The sequence below is a fragment of the Natator depressus genome, chromosome 1 (assembly GCF_965152275.1).
Source record: "Natator depressus isolate rNatDep1 chromosome 1, rNatDep2.hap1, whole genome shotgun sequence".
Taxonomy (NCBI): Eukaryota; Metazoa; Chordata; order Testudines; family Cheloniidae; genus Natator; species Natator depressus.
In genome coordinates this window covers 257,081,156-257,102,237 of record NC_134234.1, presented here as the reverse complement: position 1 = coordinate 257,102,237, position 21,082 = coordinate 257,081,156, and the positions used below count along the sequence as shown (strand labels likewise).

Sequence of the window (21,082 nt, the reverse complement as noted above, 5' to 3'; positions counted from 1 at the left end):
CTCTGTTATTCCAATCACATCATAATTCCTTGACTGTGCCAGGACTTCCAGTTCTCCCTACTTGTTTCCCAGGCTTCTTTCATTTGTGTATAGGCACTTGAGATAACTTGCTGTTTGTCCTGCTTTCTTAGTATGAGGCAGGAGCCCTCCCCTTTCGCGTTCTCCTGCTCATGCTTCCTCCCGGTATCCCACTTACCTCAGGGCTTTAGTCTCCTTCCCCTGGTGAACCTAGTTTAAAGCCCTCCTCACTAGGTTAGCCAGCCTGCTTGCGAAGATGCTCTTCCCTCTCTTCATTAGGTGGAGCCCGTCTCTGCCTAGCACTCCTCCTTCTTGGAACACCATCCCATGGTCAAAGAATCCAAAGCCTTCTCTCCGACACCACCTGCGTAGCCATTCGTTGACTTCCACAATGCAACGGTCTCTACCCAGGCCTTTTCCTTCTACGGGGAGGATGGACGAAAACACCACTTGCGCCTCAAACTCCTTTATCCTTCTTCCCAGAGCCATATAGTCTGCAGTGATCTGCTCAAGGTCATTCTTGGCAGTATCATTGGTGCCCAAGTGGAGAAGCAGGAAGGGGTAGCGATCCAAGGCCTTGATGAGTCTCAGCAGTCTCTCTGTCACATCGTGAATCCTAGCTCCTGGCAAGCAGCAGACTTCTCGGTTTTCCCGGTCGGGGCGGCAGATAGATGACTCAGTCCCCCTGAGGAGAGAGTCCCCGACCACCACCACCCGCCTCCTTCTCTTGGGAGCAGTGGTCGTGGAACCCCCATCCCTACGACAGTGCATCCAACCCCCATCCCTCCGCCTTCCAATCGGCGGAGTCTCCTTCTGTTCCCTTCCCTCAGATGTGTCATCTAGTCCACTCTCCGCATTAGTACCTGTGGAGAGAACATGAAAACGGTTGCTTACCTGTATCTGCGTTGCTAGTACATGGACGCTCCCCTTTCTTCTTCAGGAGGTGACATGTTGCCAAATTTCTTCACTGTCCTCCTGAAGTAATGCAGTAGTCCCTTAATGAAAATCAAAAAATGCAGGAGTGGCGGAAGAGTGAAAGGAGGGTCCGCCAGCAGAATGCGGAACGCCGGCACCAAAGCACGGAGCGGCTGCTAAGCATTATGGAGCGCCAAGCGGATTTGATACAGGCGCTCGTAGCTATGCAGGTGGAGCACTACCGCGCCCACCCCCCCCTGCAGCCCTTGTCCCAAAACTCTTTCCTTTGTGCCCCCATGTCACCTCCAACCCACTTTCCCCCACATCCGGGTTCTTATCGCCACCAGCTGCCTCCAACACCTGTAGCTTCACCACCCAACCCTGCAAACTATGACCCTTACCCACTGCACTCAACCCCCATCACCATGCTTTTTAGCCAGCCTGAAGTGCAGCACTCCAGACAGGAAGGCAGAGTATGCTCACGGGACATACGCAAATCTGTGATTGAATCGTTCCCCACTCCACCCCACCCCCTTGCCCTTTCTGTTTCCCAAGCAGTTGTGTTTCTTTTTAATAAATGAATTTTCTTTTAAATAAATGGATTTTTTTGGCTTTGAAAACATTCTTTATTATTGCATAAAGTAAAAGATACCTTAGCCCAGGAAAGCAACAGGCACTGCAAGTCAGTGTAGCAAACACAGATTCCTTCTAACATTGGAACCACTGCTCTTCACTCCTGTGCAGAGCACCAAACATTACTGGTGGCTTTCAGCCTCAAATTGCTCCCTCAAGGCAGCCCTAATCCTTGCAGCCCTGTGCTGGGCCCCTCTAAAAGCCCTGCTCTCTGGCTGTTCAAATTCAGCCTCCAGGTGTTGAACCTCTGAGTTCCATGCCTGAGTGAATCTTTCACCTTTGCCTTCACAAATATTATGGAGGGTACAGCATGCGGATATAACCGCGGGGATGTTGTCATCGGTCAGGTCCAGCTTCCCATACAGAGAGCGCCAGCGGCCCTTTAAACGGCCAAAAGCATACTCCACAGTCATTCTACACTGACTCAGCCTGTTGTTGAACTGCTCCTTGCTGCTGTCAAGGCGCTCCCTGTGTAGGGTTTCATGAGCCATGTCATTAAAGGGAAAGCAGAGTCTCCGAGGATCACAATGGGCATTTTGTCTTCCCCTACGGTGATCTTCTGGTCTGGGGAAAAAAGTCCTGGCTTGCAGCTTCCTGAACAGGCCAGTGTTCCAAAAGATGCATGCGTCATGCACCTTTCCGGGCCAGCTGCGTTAATGTCAGTGAAATGCCTACGGTGATCCACAAGCGCCTGGAGAACCATAGAGAAATACCCCTTCCAATTAACGTACTCAGAGGCTAGGGGGCTGGTGCCAGAATTGGAATCTGCGTCCCATCTATTGCTCCTCCGCAGTTAGGGAAACCCATTTGTGCAAAGCCAGCCACAATGTCATGCATGTTACCCAGAGTCATGGTTCTTCTGAGCAGGATGCGATTAATGGCCCTGCAAACTTGCATCAACACGATTCCAACAGTCGACTTTCCCGCTCCAGACTGGTTAGCGACTGATCGGTAACTGTCTAGAGTTGCCAGCTTCCAGATTGCAATAGCCACCTGCTTCTCCACTGTCAGGGAAGCTCTCAATCTCGTGTCCTTGCGCCGCAGGGTGGGGGCAAGCTCAGCACACAGTCCCAAGAAAGTGGCTTTTCTCATCCAAAAGTTCTACAGCCACTGCTCGTCATCCCAGACTTGCATGACAATGTGATCCCACCACTCAGAGCTTGTTTCCTGAGCCCAAAAGCGGCGTTCCACGGTGGTGAGCATGTCTGTGAATGCCACAAGCAATCTCATGTTATATGTGTTACGCTAGTCGACATCATCATCTGACTCCTCACTGTCAGTTTGTAGCTTAAGGAATAACTCGACTGCCAAATGTGACGTGCTGGCAAGACTCATCAGCATATTCCTCAGCGCTTCAGGCTCCATTCCCGCAGACTGAAAGGGAAGACAGCGCGCGCAGTACAAAAAACATTGCAAGATGGTGCCAAATGCGGACTGAAGCACAGGGATTGCTGGGATGCAAAGCGATGCATCATGGGGTGTTGGGACAGGACCCAGAATGCCCCGCCCCCTTCCCACAAGCTACAGCGCCAGAATGGGAAGAGGTCCTCTATGGGATAGCTACCCATAATGCACTGCTCCCAATGCCGCTGGAGGTGCTGCAAATGTGGCCACGCCAGTGCGCTGTCAGCTGTCAGTGTGAATCCACGGCAGTGCTTTCCCTACTGCGCTCTCTGAGGGGTGGTTTAACTCACAGCACTCTACACCTGCAAGTGTAGCCATGCCCTTAGGCTTTTACACTGTTTGGAGGGTTTTCTAGATAGGTATTTCCTGCTGAATTTACCTTTTCTTCATAGCTAGCTCACAACTCTTTAAAATGGAAGTTTAGCTTCTGAAAAGCCTTCAGATTGAGGCATGGCTTCAGCACAGCCAAAGTAGTGCAGGGCTGTCTGGCTGCTCAGTCTAGAAGCAGTGCTAAGGAGCAGGAAACTGCCATACCTATCAACTGCATGTGAATGGTCCAGCATAAATTGCCATTACCATGTAAATATTAATGTTAGTAACCATTTTACTGATGATTCTCATATGGAAGCCAGCCAGTCATCCAGTGTGCTTCAGTCTGTGTAGCTGGATATACTACTCGTGTCTTGGATGTTCCAGACATTTGAAAGGGAGTTGCATGAAAGGACAGCTGTGAATTTTAAATATTCACATTTAATCTGATTGTTAATTCAGATTTTGGATAACTGAGGCTCTTAATCTTGTCCTTTACATTACTGTTGTTCAGAGATTAAAGAGGAAAACTCCTCAGTTTGTTTACTCTGTGTAGTTGACAATACTTTAAGATTGTTTTCTCCATAGTAAACTTTCACTGTTTACATGGAGTTTTTGCATAATGGGGAAAGATGGCAACTTTTTAGGTGTGAAAATCTGTGTGTAAAACCACAATTGGCAGGTGAACACGTGCATGTAGTCCCTGAAATTACTTTCTTCATTTTAGGAAACTGACTAGATTTCAAGTTGATAATTAACCTTTTAAGACCATATATTGCTATAAAACAAGGGGATCCCTTAAAAAGAGATCAGCAGGGAAGCTGAGTAAATGTGGTTAACTGGAAGATTAGGAAAGGTAAGCAGAATCAAGCTTGTGATCTTTACCCTGCTTGAAAATGTGGGGATTGAATTACCAATAGGTTGAGGATGCTGACCTGATAGATGGGTAGAGGGCAGGAGGAGGGTGATCATGCTCAGTAGCACGGCTAGCAAGCAGACTCAGCAATGATTGTGTTGAGGAGAAGAAAATGCCATATGAGTTTTTAACCCAGTGGGTGTACTGGGTTTGAATGACTAGTGTTTGGTTTGAATTGAACTCAGTTGAAAATGAATTCTAACGAAGATCTAGAAATAACATTGGTTTTAAATGTAGAGATACCATCTACAGCAAGGGAGGTGGGATAGTTCACTGTATAATAAGTACCAAACTTGTGTTCTCTGTCCCTTCAGCAGGTTGCCATCACGAAAGCCAAAGTGGATTTCTCCGGTGTGATGTGCCTGCCCCCTTCCGCCATTGCTGGAAATGGGCTGGACGGAGGAGGGGCTGGCGAAAATGATGATGAACCGGTGTTGGTGTCGCTTTCTGCGGCACCAAGCCCCCAGAGCGAAGCTGTTGCTAATGAGCTGCAGGAGCTCTCCCTGCAGCCCGAGCTGACCCTGAACCTTCGCCATGGCCGAAACCCCAATCTCCCTCCGTTAAGTGAGAGGAAGAATGGTAAGTGGCACAGTTATCTGTGATGTCTTTGTTCCTGGTAATCCGGCTTCAGACGATACAGCAAGTTGACATGGCACATGCTTTGAATACAGTGCCACTTACATTTATAATATATAATTAATATGAACAGTTTGTAATCCAGAGCAGGTATAACTATGAGAAATTGAGGCAGAGCAGAAGAAGATTGACTTCTAAGGAGAAGGATTGGTGACTTGTGTTGGCTTTTGAAGTCCCAGAGGGCTCTAACAACGAATGCTTGTGGGTTATTGCCCTGTGTAATTGGCAGAATAACTATCCCATGCTGTGTGGTGGTTAAGAATTGTGCAAAACCAAAAGATAAAAGCAAAGGAAGTGTCATCTCATCTTTAGGCTATCCTCTTGGAGCTGGTATTCTCTTGGAGCTGGTGACTCTTCTATGAGTCGTGTTTGCCTGTGTTCCGTCAGTGAGAAATCTTTCTTGCCATGACTGGCTAAAATGGCCAGTTAAGTTTATTAAAGTTGTGAAGGATCCTGAATTCAGAAACAGCAGATGAGCTAAGCCTGACTTTGTGTGGACACACATCACCTAGGGCCTGATTCTGCAAGGTACAGTTGATGCTGAATGCTCAACCCTCATTGACACCTTTTTGTTTATAATTGCAGCCCAACAAATCTCAAATTGGGAAACTTGAAATGGCTGTGGAGGCCATTGCTCAACATTTGGGGGAAAATAACTCCTAATTAACTGTGGTGGGTTAATTTGGGGCAGGGAGACTTTCAGGATGGATAAAAAAATTGATTAAAGAAAAAATTTGCATTTTTTTGGGTTTAAATTAAATACAGGTTTATTTTAAAAATGTATTTAAAATTACATAGGTTTTCAACTTTATATTTAAATACCTAAGCTGCTTATCTATTAAAATAATTTAATTTAAATACAGAAAATAATACTATGCAGTACATGTTTGCTGCAAAGTTTTAAAGAACTTACTGGCTAAGCACCTGGAACCAGTTTGTTGAATTGCTAAATCAGCTTTTGAGAGCAGTAGCCTCTTTTGGTGGTGCCAAGAGAATATTTTCTTTTTCAGTTTATTCGACCAGTTCAGTGACTAGTTCATCCAAAGTTAAGAAAACTATTGGATGTTGAAAAGTAGGAAAGCTTGTTTTCCTCTTCCAATCTATAAATTAGAAATCTGTGTGTGAAGATGAAGTTGTCTAGTTTTAAAATCTTGAAGGATCGTAACCAGAAACAGCTTACAATTCTCTAACTATAAATAATACTTCCTTTGTTGAACAAATCAGTTTGTTTTAAATACAAAACATGTTTTAATAAACTTTTTGATAAATGTTTTTATGTATCTATCACACTTAAAATTGTTTTATTTAATACAAAAATTTAGATGTTTTTATGCATTTTAAATTGAATTTTAATTTAATCCAAATAGAATTTGGCCCAAATGACAAGTAATAAATTAATGACCTAGTAAGAAAGAAAATGTGCATCACTCACCATTTTCTAAGACGATAAAAATGTAAAATGTAAGAATCTGAATAAATGTAAATTAAGCTATGTAATAGTTTAAATAAATGCATATAGATACACTGTCTTCGTGGTTAGCAAAAAGAAGCACCAAATTTAGTGTAGTGGTTTTATTTAGATTTCAGAGTAGCAGCCATGTTAGTCTGTATTCGCAAAAAGAAAAGGAGTAGTAGTGGCACCTTAGAGACTAACCAATTTATTTGAGCATAAGCTTTCGTGAGCTACAGCTCACTTCATCGAATGCATCCGATGAAGTGAGCTGTAGCTCACGAAAGCTTATGCTCAAATAAATTGGTTAGTCTCTAAGGTGCCACTACTACTCCTTTTCTTTTTGGTTTTATTTAGTTGCAAATCAACATGTTTTAATGGATACCAACCAGTTAGAATCAGTGTTTCTTTAGAAAAACAACTAAAATCTACAAACGTGGAATGTGATTAAAATCAGTTATTTCAATCAAGGTTTCCTGCTTCCTGATTTAAATCATGATTAAAATTGATGATTTAAGTCAGTGTTCTCTGCTTTTTGGGCTTATCCATTTTTTTGACTCAGGAAAGCTGGGAATGCCTTTCTCTGGAGGCTAACCCAATTACCTGTGTAACCTAGAGGGGTTTTCCTTAGCAACAAAAGTAAATCTCTTAAATGGGACAGGAAGGAAGGCAAGGGGAATTATTCATCCCAGCCCTTTCCCCTTATGCTGTGGTTACAATGTCCGCAGTTGAATGTATTCCAATGGAGGTTATGTTCTATATCTTGAGGCACGTCTCCTTGAGGTACAGCACTTAAGGATTGAGTCTATAGCTATATCACTGCGGGCTGTCATGTACTTAGCACAAACAAGTTAAACAGGGTTGGGTCTGGAAAGTACGTGAATGGAAGCACCTCTCCACCCACATTTTTCCTCAAGGGGAAACTAAAGGTACTGCAGGAAATGGTGTTAGTGATTGATTATGTGGTTCTCTGTAGGGTTGATAGTGAAACAGTATCCAGCATGATAGGGGGAATTATGTTGCTGGAGGGTGCTATCTTTCAGACAAGACATAAAGTCCAGTGTCTATAGATGGTCATGTTCACTAAAGATAACTTGTAATATTTTTCTAAGAACTACAAATGTTAGTCCTGGTGACGGGTGAGATTCCCAAGTTGGGTAACCTAAATACTTAAATTCCTCTTATAATTTCAGATGTATTCAGTATTCTTCACTCCTAAAGCTGTGGTTTGTTGCTGTGTGCGTCTGAACAGCTGCTGTGTTTCATTTGTGGGCAAAGTGATCTGGGTGTGTATTTAACACTAATGCATGCACACATCCATTCTGCCTATAAGATACTGTAGGATGAAAGCTGTTACATAAATACAAGTATCTACAAACTGTGTCAATGTAAAAGGACACCCTGTTTAATGGTTCATGAGTCTCTGCAATGAATGATTTTGCTTGTGACATAATATATTAATGCATCTTAGATCAATAAATTTGTTCTTTAAAAATGTCTTTATAGAAGATATTTAAAATGGAGTTCTTAGTGACATTGATGGGATATTGATATTGATGATAGATATTGACCACTGTCGTTAGTTGTTTATGTAGGTGTGACTCTATTTCCAGTTATACCTTTTGTTTTAAACGCTGATCAAAAAATCTCAGCTGTTCTGCCAGTTGGGTTGACCATTGATTGCCTGAACATTCCTTAGCTTTATCAAATTGACTAGGGAAAAATGCCATGTGCAATGGAACTGCTTCTGTGACAGCTGACCAAACCCAAGATATTGAGCAGTGGGTAGGGAGTGGCGGAGAGATCTTAAAATGACAGAGAAATGTTGGAGGTGCCTGTGTGTGTTGAAAGGGTGTATTCCATTTGCAGTTGCAGACAGGCACTGCTGACTCAGAGCTGAGCTAACTACTCGTGTCTAGTGGCCTTCTAACAGGGGTTAAGCCTTTGTGTTCCTTAAGCTTACAAAAGACTCTCTTTCTCTTTACTAGTAGATGTTTATAGGAATAAATGTTGCATGTGCAGTTACACTAAACAACCATTACTAGGACTAATCCATGTGCTTCAGGGCATAAATTGATCATTTGTCGAGGTCGAGAAGAGACTTCTCTACACAGTATAGTATTGCACAATTTAAATGCATAATGGGAGTTTACGCTTTTCTCTGAAGCATTTGGCATTGGCTGCTCTTGGGAACCTGGACTAAGAATCCTGGACTAAATACGTAATCAGTCTGTTCTAGTGTGGCAGATTCTATGTTCTTACTGCTGCAGAACTGAAATGCAAGAGACTATCAGTTTGTGTCCAATTTTTCCAAATCAGAGAGGTTCCTCTCTAGATTTTTCTGAACTTTATTACAATTACAAATGATCTTTGTGAACCTCACAGTGAGAAGATCTTTGGATGTCTTAGCACCCATAATCATGGTATCTGAGTGCCTTTCCCAGCCCTAAAGGCAAAAGATCAGACTTAAGAATTTCATGCAAGTTGGTCACTTTTTTCTAAGTGAACTCCTTGTTTAGCTTTTAATTTCAGTCACATGAGAATGATTACCTCATCCTATCCTTGGCCTCTACCCACTGACCAGTCTAGTCACTAGAAGTCGTCATCTCTCTGTCCTGAGGCCATGTAAAGTGTTCTGGAAGGAGTCTGAGGCTGTCCTGGTTTCTTCTTTCATTGTTTGAATGGCTCTGCATTCAGTTATGTCATTCAGAAGATCACTGTCGCTACAAGTTTGGACGGAACTTGCAGTTGCTTGTCATATTTTTGGTTTGAGTTTGGGATGCTTGCACTCTACAGAACGCCAGGGGCATCTGGGGGGAGAGACTCTACTGGTTGGATTGTGTGGAGTTTCTGTGTGGTGACTGTACTTCTTGTAACAGGCATGTATGTGCTTCAGGTATCTGAGGGCTTTCACTGTGCAGTATAGTGAACGGTTTACAAAACATGGAATTAATTTTTTGCTGCACTGGCTAACGTAGACTGGACTCTGCTAGACATTGCAACATAAGCATCCTGTAAATGGTTTTAAGGGGCTCAAACACATTTGTTCCTACACTTACACAGTTTTTAAATTATAGGTGTTAATATCTTAGATGTACTGAATAGCGTTCAGCTTCATTTAGGGAAAGGTGCTGGTGGATGTTCCTGTAATAGCACTCTCTCTACCCCCGATCAGAGCAATATTTGTTACAACAGATTCAGAAATGGTTGTCAAGCATAGTTTGCAAACACCTTGTTAAGCTTTTTAACTTACTTTTAGCTAGCACAGTTTCAGTATCCAGCACGTATATTATTTTCTTCAGAACAATCATGCCATAAACTATCCCCTTTAACAAGTCTTGTGGCTTGTGAACATGTTTTTAAGAGGGTGGAGTTTGCATATGCCAACAGCAATTGGGATTAACACTGAACACTGTCATGATATTACAGGGGACATGGTCTTTGTAAAACAGTCTCTCCAAGCTTATTTATTTATTCTAGAGTGGGTAGTGCTTTGGGGGTTGCCCTCAATCCCCGTATTTGGTTATCAGGTGATAGTTGTTGCCTTATTTTGTACTTAAATGTGGAAAGTACACTAAGGATGTTGTAACAGTCACACACCAAAGGCAGGAAGTTCATAGTTCTGTTTGATTTGTCCTTCACACACATTCCAAGTGGGCTTGCAGTCCCCTCACAGTTGTGTGAGTAAAAGGAATGGTATGTTGGTATAAGAACAACCAGTCTGCCTTGGATAGATTTAACAGAGAAATTGTTAGTTACATGTCTTAAAAGATTGTGCCTTGCCCAAACATTTCTCATGCTTTTTTGAGGCCCAGATCTTGCTGGAAATGTTGGACTAATATTGATGGGGATTACCATACAGCACAGAAATTAGTCTTTTGGAATAAATCAAGGTTAAAAAATACTGTCAAATAGTGATAAGGGCAAAGTAAATAGGCAGTTAAAAGTAGTTAGTGAAGGCTGTCTTTACCATTAATGCGCTGGCTTCTTTATCAAGCTTACTCTCAACATCAGGTTTTGTTTGTTTCTACTGAAGACAGCATGATTTTTTTTTAACACCCCCCCCCCCCCCCCCCCCCGTTTATGCTATTGCTCTCTACTTTTTCCTCCTTCCTCTCTTCTCTTTCCCCTCTGAGGTATCAAGGTGACCTGTGGTTATTTAAAACAGTCCTTGTTAATACATGGAAATGGCTCTCTAAATAAGCCAGGCCCAGAGCTGGGAATTGGTCGTTTTGGCCATTTCTTCATCCTGGTCATCATATTAATCGTGGCTGTATAATTGCTTATCTAAATATGTATAGACATAGTTTATTTCCCTGGTTAGCAAAAAGAAACTCCAAGTGTATTGTAAAGGCTATATTAAGTGCAAATAAAATGTTTCAGTGGTTACCAATGAATGAGTGTCAGCCGTTCCTTAGAATAAAAATTACAAATGCAAAACATGATTAAAATCAACAATTTAAATCAGGGTTTCCTGCTTGCTGATTTAAATAGTGATTAAAATTGGTAGTTTAAATCGCTTTGATTTTAAATCAGTCCACCCTGCAACTACCTATCTGTGTTAGTTTGGTAGGGGAATGTGAACACCAGTAATGGCACCTGAGTGTGGAGTAACTTCTAGGGTGCAAAATAGTGCTTTTCCTTGGTATTGGAAGGAAGGGCTTTCTGAAGGGGAAGGGAACTGTTTCTCTCATTCTTCCCTCCTCTTTCCCCCCAAAAAGAAGGAAACACAAAGCATTTTTGTTGACAAACTAGGCGTCTCTCCCTTTGCTTATTGTGGATGTTCAGGTTTAAGATATTGTTCTATGAGTGGGCCCTGGATAAATTGTCAAGGTTCAGTTCCCTACTTCAGCTCCTCACTGTGTATGCTTATTAAGTAAAATCCTAGCCTTAAGGCCCGCATTATTATGTATGGACTGGTAGAACTGCCAATTAAGGTTGCTCAATGCTTCCCATTGTAAGACACTATTTTCAGTTGCTGTAACTTTGCCAAATTTGAAACAGGCTGAAATTTTCCATGCTGAGTGTCTTCCACTGGCTGAATTTGGAATGTTCACTATTTTCTGAGAATGAGGCTAGAGAAAAATGTTTTTGTTTTTTTAGTGTTTTAAAAAAAATTCTTGGTTACCTTTTCTTTGGAAAGCTGTAGTGCTCCCATGTTTTGGAGCAGGGACTTGAAATTGGTCAAAGGGTGGCCAGTCAAAGGTCAAAGTTGTGTGCCTTTGTCAAAGGTGTGTGCCTTTTTGCCATTTCCATGAAAATCTGCCCTAATAAGACTAAATTATAAGCCTTTGAAAAATCGCAGTTTCCATGAGATCAGTAGAGATTTGCTGGAGTTTAACAGCTAATAATTCTTGAGCCTCTCACAGCTTCTGTGGGTGATCAGACTATACATACCCCAGTCCCTCCGAGTGACTGAGGCCATGTCTATACTACCACTTATGTCGGCAAAACTTACGTTGCTCTGAGGTTTGAAAAAAACCACACCCCTGAGCCATAGAGCTGCTACACAAGTGATCTTACAATGGCAAGGGGACTGGGATCAGCAACTTGAGTGGAGACTGGGACTGAATAGATGAGGAGTCAGTGATGGGGTACAGCTAGGCCAGGCCCAGGTTGGTGGGGATGTGGCAAAGAGGTCAAGCTTGGGGGTTGGGCAGAAGAGTCTGGCCAACTAGAGAACTCTACTCTAAGGAGACTGGAATGAAATCCAGAATCCCCGAGTGTCTCCATTCCTCTGCTGTCAGCAAATATCTGTGGAACCCATTGACAGTGTCATCCTCTGTAGTGCTGAACCACATAGAGGGTAGCCTACAATTGCTAGCAGTTAGTCCATTAGATCGAGTGGCAGAGATTTGCGTGGTGGATCTAAACGTTTCAACTCTGTGAATCAATCGTGTACATGTGTAAAATGACACGTTTTTCAGTTTGCTTTTTTAAAAGCGTAGGAAATTACACACAAAGCTATTAAAAGAACATTAATAAGATTGCAAAGTTAAGTACTCAAAAGCGAGAAAATGAGGCAATCTTAATCCTGAACCCATGTCCATATGCTTTATGATACAGTCTTTAATTGCAGGATTATGTACAAAGTTTTCCGCTGGACCCTGCCTCAGTCAGGGCTCAGAATGGATGCTCATTAAATTAGAATCTGTTCAATATTTTGTTCTCCTCATTGTCAATGTGTAGTCCCAGGCCTGCCTTACTGCACGCTATTCAAACCTTATTCTGAAGACAGAATTATTAATTTCCTCATAGCTTTTCTGTGGTGCTTATCATGACAGTAAATGAGTGCTTCACATACATTTAATGAATTTATTTTCACATTCCCAATGAGATGAGGGGGTGATATTATCTCTGTTTTATACATGGAGAGCTGAGGCATACAGAGATTAAGATCGGAAGTGTCCATTGACTTTGGGTGCCCAGTTTGAGATGCCTGTGAACTGATTTTGCCCAATAGCTGGCTTCATATAGCAATTCATATGCACAACTCCCATTTACTTTAGTTGCAGCTCTGGCTGCTCAGTACTTCAGCAAATCAGACTCCAGAGTCTCAAGTCAGGCACCTGGAAAATGAGGAACATCTGTGAAAAATGTGGTTTAAGTGACTTGCCTGGTATCATACAGGCACTCTGTGGCAGGGTCAGAACCCAGTTTCCTAGAGCAGTATTCAACTGCCATAATTGTGAGGTTGTCCTTTCTCTTCCTGTGATGTTCCACCGTGTTCACTACATTCCTTCAAACTTCTGCAACACACAAGATAAGGTCTTACAGACCACTGCTTCCTTCAATACATAACCCCAATTCATTCCCAGAGCACTGTCCATTCTGTGCACTGAATAAGATAAGATCCTGTGGAAATAATAGTGTGAGATCACGTAACTAAAGACTGCATAAGCCTTATCATGTACCAGGCCGAATTAAGTTTGCATAGCAAACTTCATTTTGGCATTTCCTAACTTTTGAATGCTTGACTTTGCAACCTTAATGATCTTTTAAGGGTGTGCATGTGAGAGAGAATATAAGCCTTGAAGCTAGGACTGCATAGATCAGTGGTTCTCAAACTAGGGGCGCCGCTTGTTCAGGGAAAGCCCCTGGCGGGCTAGGCTGGTTTGTTTACCTGCCGTGTCTGCAGGTTCGGCCGATCGCGGCTCCCACTGGTTCGCTGCTCCAGGTGAATGGGGGCTGCGGGAAGCGGTGCGGGCCGAGGGATGTGCTGGCCTCCCTTCCTGCAGCCCCCATTGGCCTGGAGTGGCAAACCGCAGCCAGTGGGAGCCGCGATCGGCTGAACCTGCTGATGTGGCAGGTAAACAAACTGGCTCGGCCCGCCAGGGGCTTTCCCTGAACAAGCAGTGCCCCTAGTTTTAGAACCACTGGCATAGATGGTATTTAGGTGAGCATGGTGCCTTAAAGTCAAAAGGCCTAAATTATGTGTTGTGATTTAGTCTGTTTATGACACACTGTTGGTGTAAAAAGGATGGAAAACCAACAAACAGCCCTGCTGGAATATCACCTGCAGAAGGGGATTCCCTGGATGGTTTAAATCTGTCATCATGAGACTGTGCTGAATCCTTCACAGACCCAGAAGTGTTGGAGGAGGAGGAGATGTTGCTACAATCTTCTCCACTTGGCTCTTCTAAGATGTTGTGCAGCCATTAGGGGACCATGACATGAGAGTAAAAGCAGCTTTGAGATCGGTTTAATTTAGGGCATAGAGGTGGGGGTAAATAGCAGTGGGTACCTCCCGCATGTGGATTCTGGGGGCACCAACTACAAGGATCCTGCTTTGCATTAATGTAGTCCTGTTTGAAGAGGACTGTGTTAATGTGCACTATGAACCTTTTAGTTTGTACCCAAGTGTCCACACAGGGGAGTTACAGCACATCACTGTGGTGCATAGTAGTATTAGGTCAAACTGCAGGGCAACATAGACTTGCTGTTAAACAGGGATAAGGGCCCAGAATGTAGGAGGTGCAAAGGCACCTTTGCAAATTCAGGTACTCCTCAGCTGAAAAAAGCTCTGCCAGAATAGAGACTCTGGCCTAACCCAAAGAACTTGAAGTCTAAAGGTGGGACCATGCCACTGTCTATTTGGTGCCTAACATGTTTTTGATCCTGGTATAAGAAATAAATATAATAATTACTTACTGGCAGATGACCTAATGAGAAACACCACAAGCCATGGGAAAAAATGAAGATGGGGAAACAAGGGAGTGCTGCTCTTGGGACAGAAGAGTTGGAGTTGGTTCATTGCTAATTTAAATTATCTTAATCAAGTTACTTGAGACACTCTGTTCAGGGATCAAAATTGAAGTTCACTTCTGGTTGGGAGCCAGAGTTGCCCCGTGAGTGAAAATTATCCAATCTACTGTCCTAATTATCAGGAAATATTCAACTATAAAAGCCCCAACCCTCCCCTCCCCCCGACCAGCTATAGTGCATCATCTGAGCATGGGAAACATGGTTTAATTTTCTTCTACTTCAGCGGAAATGAGGGTTAAAGGGAGGCCATAGTCTGGAATGGAAAAGATTGGAGGTGGGGGGAAGAAAGAATACATTTTTAAAAACTGACTTTAAAATCTATTTTAAAAAGTTCTAACCCTAGGCTTTTAGTGCCTTGGGCTTAGCAGCCAGCAAGGTGGAGTGGGGGAAACATTGCCAACTTTCTTCATTGATTTTTCTTCCTATTTGTAAGTATGACCAGACTTAATGTGGCAGACATGGGCAGCGTACTGTATTATTTTTAGCTTTGCTCTTTCCAAGTTAAGAATGTCTGTTTGTTAATGCAGGGTCTCCTTGTTCTTGGAACGAAACTGCTTCATCATCATAGCCCCTTAGGGGATTCAAAGTTCCTATAAAATCTCAGCTTCCTTTCTCAAAAGGGAAAAGCTGTCAGTATGCATTTTTTTGGAGAGTCTCTTCTTTTCTCCCCCCATCCCTCAAACTGCAGCATAGGGCGGAGCTTATTGTTGAAAACCACACATCTTAAGTTCCAGCTTGAGTATTCATTTTCCTACTAGCAGTTAATTGATTTTGGGCTGTCCCAACTTGTCTGTAGAGTGAATAAGCCAAGAACTGTGCAGGGAAAAGGACTGAGTTCTCCGTCACTGGAGTTGATAGCATTCAAGGGTGCTTTGTGGAACGTTTGGACAAGCCTGACGTCAAGATTCCTCTGTCTATTTTTTTTACTTATATTTTTAATCCATTGTTGCTGTTGAGAAGGGGACCAACATGACTCTACTAGAACCAGAGAAGCTGATGATGGCAGTCCAATCAGGTAACAATCCAAACATATCTCATTAGTTAAAAATTGCTAGTGTGCCGAGCAGTTAGTTAGGCAGTGTGAAGAGGGTGCATGATGCTGCATGAAAAACGGACCTAGAGATAGAATTGGGATGACTTCATGTGTTGTTGAAGATAGTGCAAATGGAATGTTACGTTTTGAACAGTTCAGGATTTTAATATGAAGAAATTAATATCTTTCCTTTGTCTTCCCCCCGCTCCATATTTGAATAAATTAAGCTCTTTGGCTCTTGAGAATCAGCAAATACTTGCCAAGCCGAGGGCTGTGTAGTAAAGAGACTCCATTTGAGGCAAGCCCACCCACTCTGTTTAACTGTTAGCTGATTTTATTTCAGTTACTTTTTACTTGGTTTTAATGACTGATATAGAAAGTACTGTTGATACCTCTTTGGGAAACTTTGAATTGCATTGTTTTGGAAAAACTCTGCTTCTGTCTTGCACCGCTCCTCACCTTTTCTTTGTAGCTTACAGGATCCCTAGTTTCCCTAAGAGTTAATGTGTTCTTGTAGCATTTTCTCCAAGATGATGTCATCTTCCTTTTGTGATATCACAATTGGCTGCTAGAAATGCTTCAGATGTTGTACAGAATTGTGACTCCAGGGATGAGGATTAGTCATCAAGTTAGATGAGACTTGATACCTACCCATAATAGTATGGTGCACTTCTCACCTTTTTTTGAGGATCTCAAAACACTTTGCAAATATGAAGTCTCACAGAATGCCTGTCAGGTAAAGTTCCTTCACTTTAGAGATGGAGAAACTGACACGGAGATGGTGACCTTGGGCAGGTCATATACTGAATCAGTGGCACTTAAGATCAGTCTAGAAGTCTTGATTCACAGTAATTTTTAGGCAGTGCCCCTAATAAAGTTAGCTTGATTAAAGTTAGAATAGCTGGATTAAAAAAAAAAACAGTCACACACAGTGATCTCTTCTAAATATGTTTTGTAAAACTTCTTCCTTTTCCACCTTCTGGTCTGGCAGTGGCTCTAAATGTATCTTTCCTCTTTTTTTCTGGTAATTTTATTTTATTTAGCATGTGCATAGTTGTCTAGCCAAGCGATGGCATCTTCAGTGGTGTGTTGCAGTTCTTCTAGGCCACCGCTGAACCTAGTCAGCAGACATTCATTGACAGAGTGCACCATTGTCTGTGTTGCGCCACAGCTGCACAAGGGGCTGTTGTGAAGGCCCCAGTGATACTGGTTGGCTGCACAGAGACCTTGCCTGGTCCGGATCCTGTTCAACAGGGACCACTGGTGACGGGGCTGATCAAAACAAGGCGGGCAAATTGTGGAGTTGTCGATGAGGGACTGGTTGGGGATTATAACAGATATCCATTCCTCTCACCAGAGTGTTTCCACCCTGACATCCTGGTGTGGCGGATGAGACCATAATGGATGATGTGATGACAGATGTGCAGGTGGTGGTTTAAAAAGGTCATTGTGCAGCGACAGGCTTGAGTTGGCGCATACTTTCTTCAGTAACCTGCCAGTGGCAACCTCTCATCTGATATGAGGAGGTACAATATTGCTCAGAACTGGAAGCCATGGGAGTAGAGTCAGATGCAGGGTGCCAGAGATGATACGCATGGTGGCACGTAACTGCGTATCCACCAGTTTGGTGTGTGACGATTGACTCCAAACTGGTGCACAGTACTCTGCCACTGAATACAAGGTGGCAAGAGCTGATGTCCGCAAAGTTAGAGCATGAGCACCCCATGACGAACCTGCCAGTTTGCTAAGAAGATTGTTGCACGTCTTAACTTTAGCTGCTGTCTTTTTTATGTGGGCATGGTAACCCTGTGTGCGGTCTAAGGTGACACCTAGATAGACCGGTTCTATGCTTTTTTTGGTTAAACACTTTAAAAAACATACAAAGCAATTTCTAAAATAGCTCATGTTGCTTTAGTTTTCTATCATAGTTTGCGCTCTTCCTGTTTTTTAGAGCTTCTCTAAAGTGGTATTGAGTGATCTTCCTTCATCTGATGGCCTTCCTCCCAAAGCGGGAAGAATTTTTCAGTTCTGGCACTTCAGCAAGGGGATTTGATTCTACAGCATGTCCTTGGGAGGTGGAGAGAGAGAGCAGGAGCCTTCTGGGTTGGTGGAATTATGAGAGCTGTCTTATGGGAGATAGTTGCTTCTATCCTTATTCTTAAATGCAGAGAAGTTGCTTTTGGCCCTGTACTTATTTGGCAATTCTCTAGTGATATACTTTTAATTTGCCATTCTTAGAATCAGTATTTAAGCCCTAATAACATGCTAGGTTCTATACAGGACACACATAGCAAGACAGTTCTGGCACTGCAAAAAATGTGTTTACATCAAGCAAGCTAACTTGATGTAAAATCCTAGTGGAGACAAGACACTAGTTTGACCTCAGCTAGCTACACTGAGGTAAAAATACTCTGTGCCTTGTTTCCACTAGGATTTTACATTCTTTTTGTAGTTAAGATAAAGGGCCATGATGATTTACAATCTAGAAGCCCATCTAACTGGATCTGTGCATGGCATCAGCATTGTAGGGAAATTCACAGAATAAAGCAAAGCTTCCTAAAATGAAGAAAGTCCCCTTACGTGCAGATGAAATGATCCTTTTTTCCAAAACTTTTACGGTGGCTCTTCTCCCTTATGCTCCAAATGATGAGAATCTTCTGGGATTTTTTTGTTCGTTCTTAGTTCCTATGATGATTCTTCCTTCATTTAAAGAGTGCTTGGATGTGGCATAAGCTAGAGTCCACTACTGATACCCCTGGGTCATCCAGAAGAATCATGCAGTGATGAGGCAATTCCGTGGTGTTCTTAAACCACCGATCACCACTTTATCTGAAATTGCAGTCCTTCCTTTGGCCAGGTCAACCACTGCCTAAAATGATAAGCAGGAAATAGGGAAGTGGGGTGAATTCATACAAATAAAGGTGATGGAAGTGAGCCTGAGAAATGACAAAAGGATGAAGGGTTCAGAGGGGTAGAGTGCAGATGAACTTCAGTGCTTACTGTAGTGTGGCCCTTGCTAAAGCCTAGGCCTAAGGTAAGGCGCAAAAGAGAAACTACCACTATGCATAAAAGCCACTGACAGAAATGAAATATCTGAGAGGGGGCAACATGAGTAAAATCTGGAGGGATGTGAAGACTAGGGCCTTGTCTACACTGCCAAGTTTTTTTCACCAAAAGGCAGCTTTTGGTGACAAAACAGTGGGAGGTGTACTCACTGCAATGCCACTTTCGGTGACAAAATAAAACCACCTCAACGAGAGTCGTAAGGCTTTTTACGCAAAAGTTTTGTTTTCAAAGCTCCACTGTAGACACGATGCCTGATTTTTTTTTAATCACTGTAATTGGCCTTCGGAAGGTTGTCCCAGAATGCCCATCATGACCACTCTGGTCAGCAATTACAACTCCGCTGCCCTGTAGCCAGGTAACCGACTGACCGTCTGCCCCATCTCCTTTAAAGCCCTGTTAATTTTTGAATATCCACTTCCTGTTTGCTCCTGGAGAGCTTACATCGCATCTTCCCAGCTGACCATGGTGGCTACATGCTGCAAATGCTTTCCTGCTTGGACCACTGTGAGTCTGCTCAGTATTTGGAGAGAGGAGGCTGTGTGGTCCCAGCTGCGCTCCAGCCATAGGAATTTCAATACCTACGGACAGATTTATCAAAGCTTACATGAAAAGGGCTATGTTCGGGACGTGTTACAGTGCAGAGCAAAAATCAAGGAGCTGAGGCGGCATGCATTTCAGAAGGCAAGGGAAGCTAACTGTCACTCCGGTGCTGCGTCCCAGACCTGCTGTTTGTATAAGGAGTTGGACACTATCTTCTGCTGCGACCACACCTCCACTGTCAAGAGCCCAGTGGATATTTTGGTGGGGCTGGAGCCAGAGGAATGTGGGCCTAGCCCTGAGGATGAATTCATTGACAAAGAGGTGGAGGCAGATGACGATGTGCAGCCCACAGCAGGATCGCCTGGTGGTTCATCCAGTCAGGAGCTGTTCTCCACTCCAGAGATGACTCGGCAGTTGCAATCCGGCAAGCAAGAAGCAGGAGAGCAGATCCCTGGTAAGTAGTTTTGCTTTGTGAAGTGTGGAGGTGGGTTGAGGGCATAGACATGTACAAGGCTGGCTTTGTTTCTTCTGTGTGCTTGACATTTCCCTGTGCAGCTAAGCAGTACAGTGGAACAGGTTGTTGATGCACACAGAGATTTCACAGGAATCCTCCAGAGAGATCTCTAGGAAACTTTCCTGCAAATACTTGGCAATCCTCTGCTGAAGGTTCCTTGGCAGAGCTGCTTTGTTCCTTCCCCCATTGAAGGAAACTTTCCCGTGCCATTCTACAGCCACTTCTGCAGGGACCAAAGCAGCAAACAGGCGAGCAGCATAGGGACCAGTGTGGAAGCTGCAAGCATGTCGTAAATGCACTGTTTCTTCCCTGCTTGCCCTCAGGAGTGAGAGAGCAGGCAGAATGACATCCACCTGTGGAAAAGGGTGGGAAAATTTAGAATATTGTCCCTAGTTGACTGCACCACGACTCCTTTTCATATTGATTATCTCCCCATGTACAATGCTCCCCACCCCGGGGTAAACTCACCATGCTTGGGGTGTTCGCCATCATGTGTGTTTGTCAAGGATCAGTGAGAAAGTGATTGATATGTTGTTAGAGGTGTATTTTACTGCTCTGTTTCAATGCTCTGTGTGTGCTTATGTGTATTGTTCCTTGTGCTTCTGCAGATGTCGCCTTGAGAGGCACCTCCTGCACACTGGTGGAGTGCTTCCCCTGGATAAGAAAGCGCCTGTGACAGAGCAAGGAAGAACTGTTCCAGGAGGTGATGCAATGCTTGGATGCTGCAAACAGAGAACACAGGCACCCCAAACTCCACCCACAAGTTCCTTTCTGCTCTCTGGGACTTCTCGCTATCCCGTTCACTCCACCCAATGGACACCTTTTCAAATGATAGTTGGACTTAAGCACAGCCCTCCCCTGATACCTCCCTATGTCCCCCTAACCCTCCAACGATATATGTTTGTGTGGTGCTGTATTTTTTTTGTGTGCAATAAAAGTGAAGATTTTTGAATTATAAATAGTTATTTGTCTCCTGCAAATTGTGATAGCAGATGGCAGCAATAAATACATCAGCAGTTAAATCATTTGCTTACATTGAATCCTAGGCCACAAAAATCACAGGTGCTTCCTTGCACAACTCAATTTCATTAAGCATTGTAGTCCAGAGCATAGCAACATACACTACTGGTTCTCATCTTCAAAGTGTTGTCTCAAAGCCTTCCTGATTTGAATAGCCCCCTGTTGTGGCCCTCTACTAGCCCTGGTAGCTCGCTGCTCAAAATCAGCTGCCAGACGTTCTGCCTCAGCAGTCCACACTGAGCGAACTTTTCACCCTTACCTTCACAAATATTGTGCAACGTGCAACACGTGGCTATGACCTTGGGAATATTATCCTCAATGAGGTCTAATCTGCCATAAAGGCATCGCCAGTGTGCCTTTAAT

The 21,082-nt window shown here is 43.4% G+C and overlaps 1 protein-coding gene across 6 annotated transcripts in view; it reads left to right on the top strand.

Annotated features, from left to right (window-relative positions):
- The window catches only part of MRTFA (myocardin related transcription factor A), a 195,778-nt gene that overhangs the window by 56,850 nt on the left and 117,846 nt on the right, over nucleotides 1-21,082 (top strand). For 3 of the 6 annotated variants that reach the window (XM_074941656.1, XM_074941659.1, XM_074941657.1), the window contains one exon: nucleotides 4,510-4,774. In XM_074941656.1, coding sequence (XP_074797757.1) covers nucleotides 4,510-4,774 — 265 coding nt within the window. Of the gene's footprint in view, nucleotides 1-4,509; nucleotides 4,775-21,082 lie in introns of those variants that run through there. The other 3 variants (XM_074941661.1, XM_074941658.1, XM_074941663.1) reach the window with 2 other exon arrangements.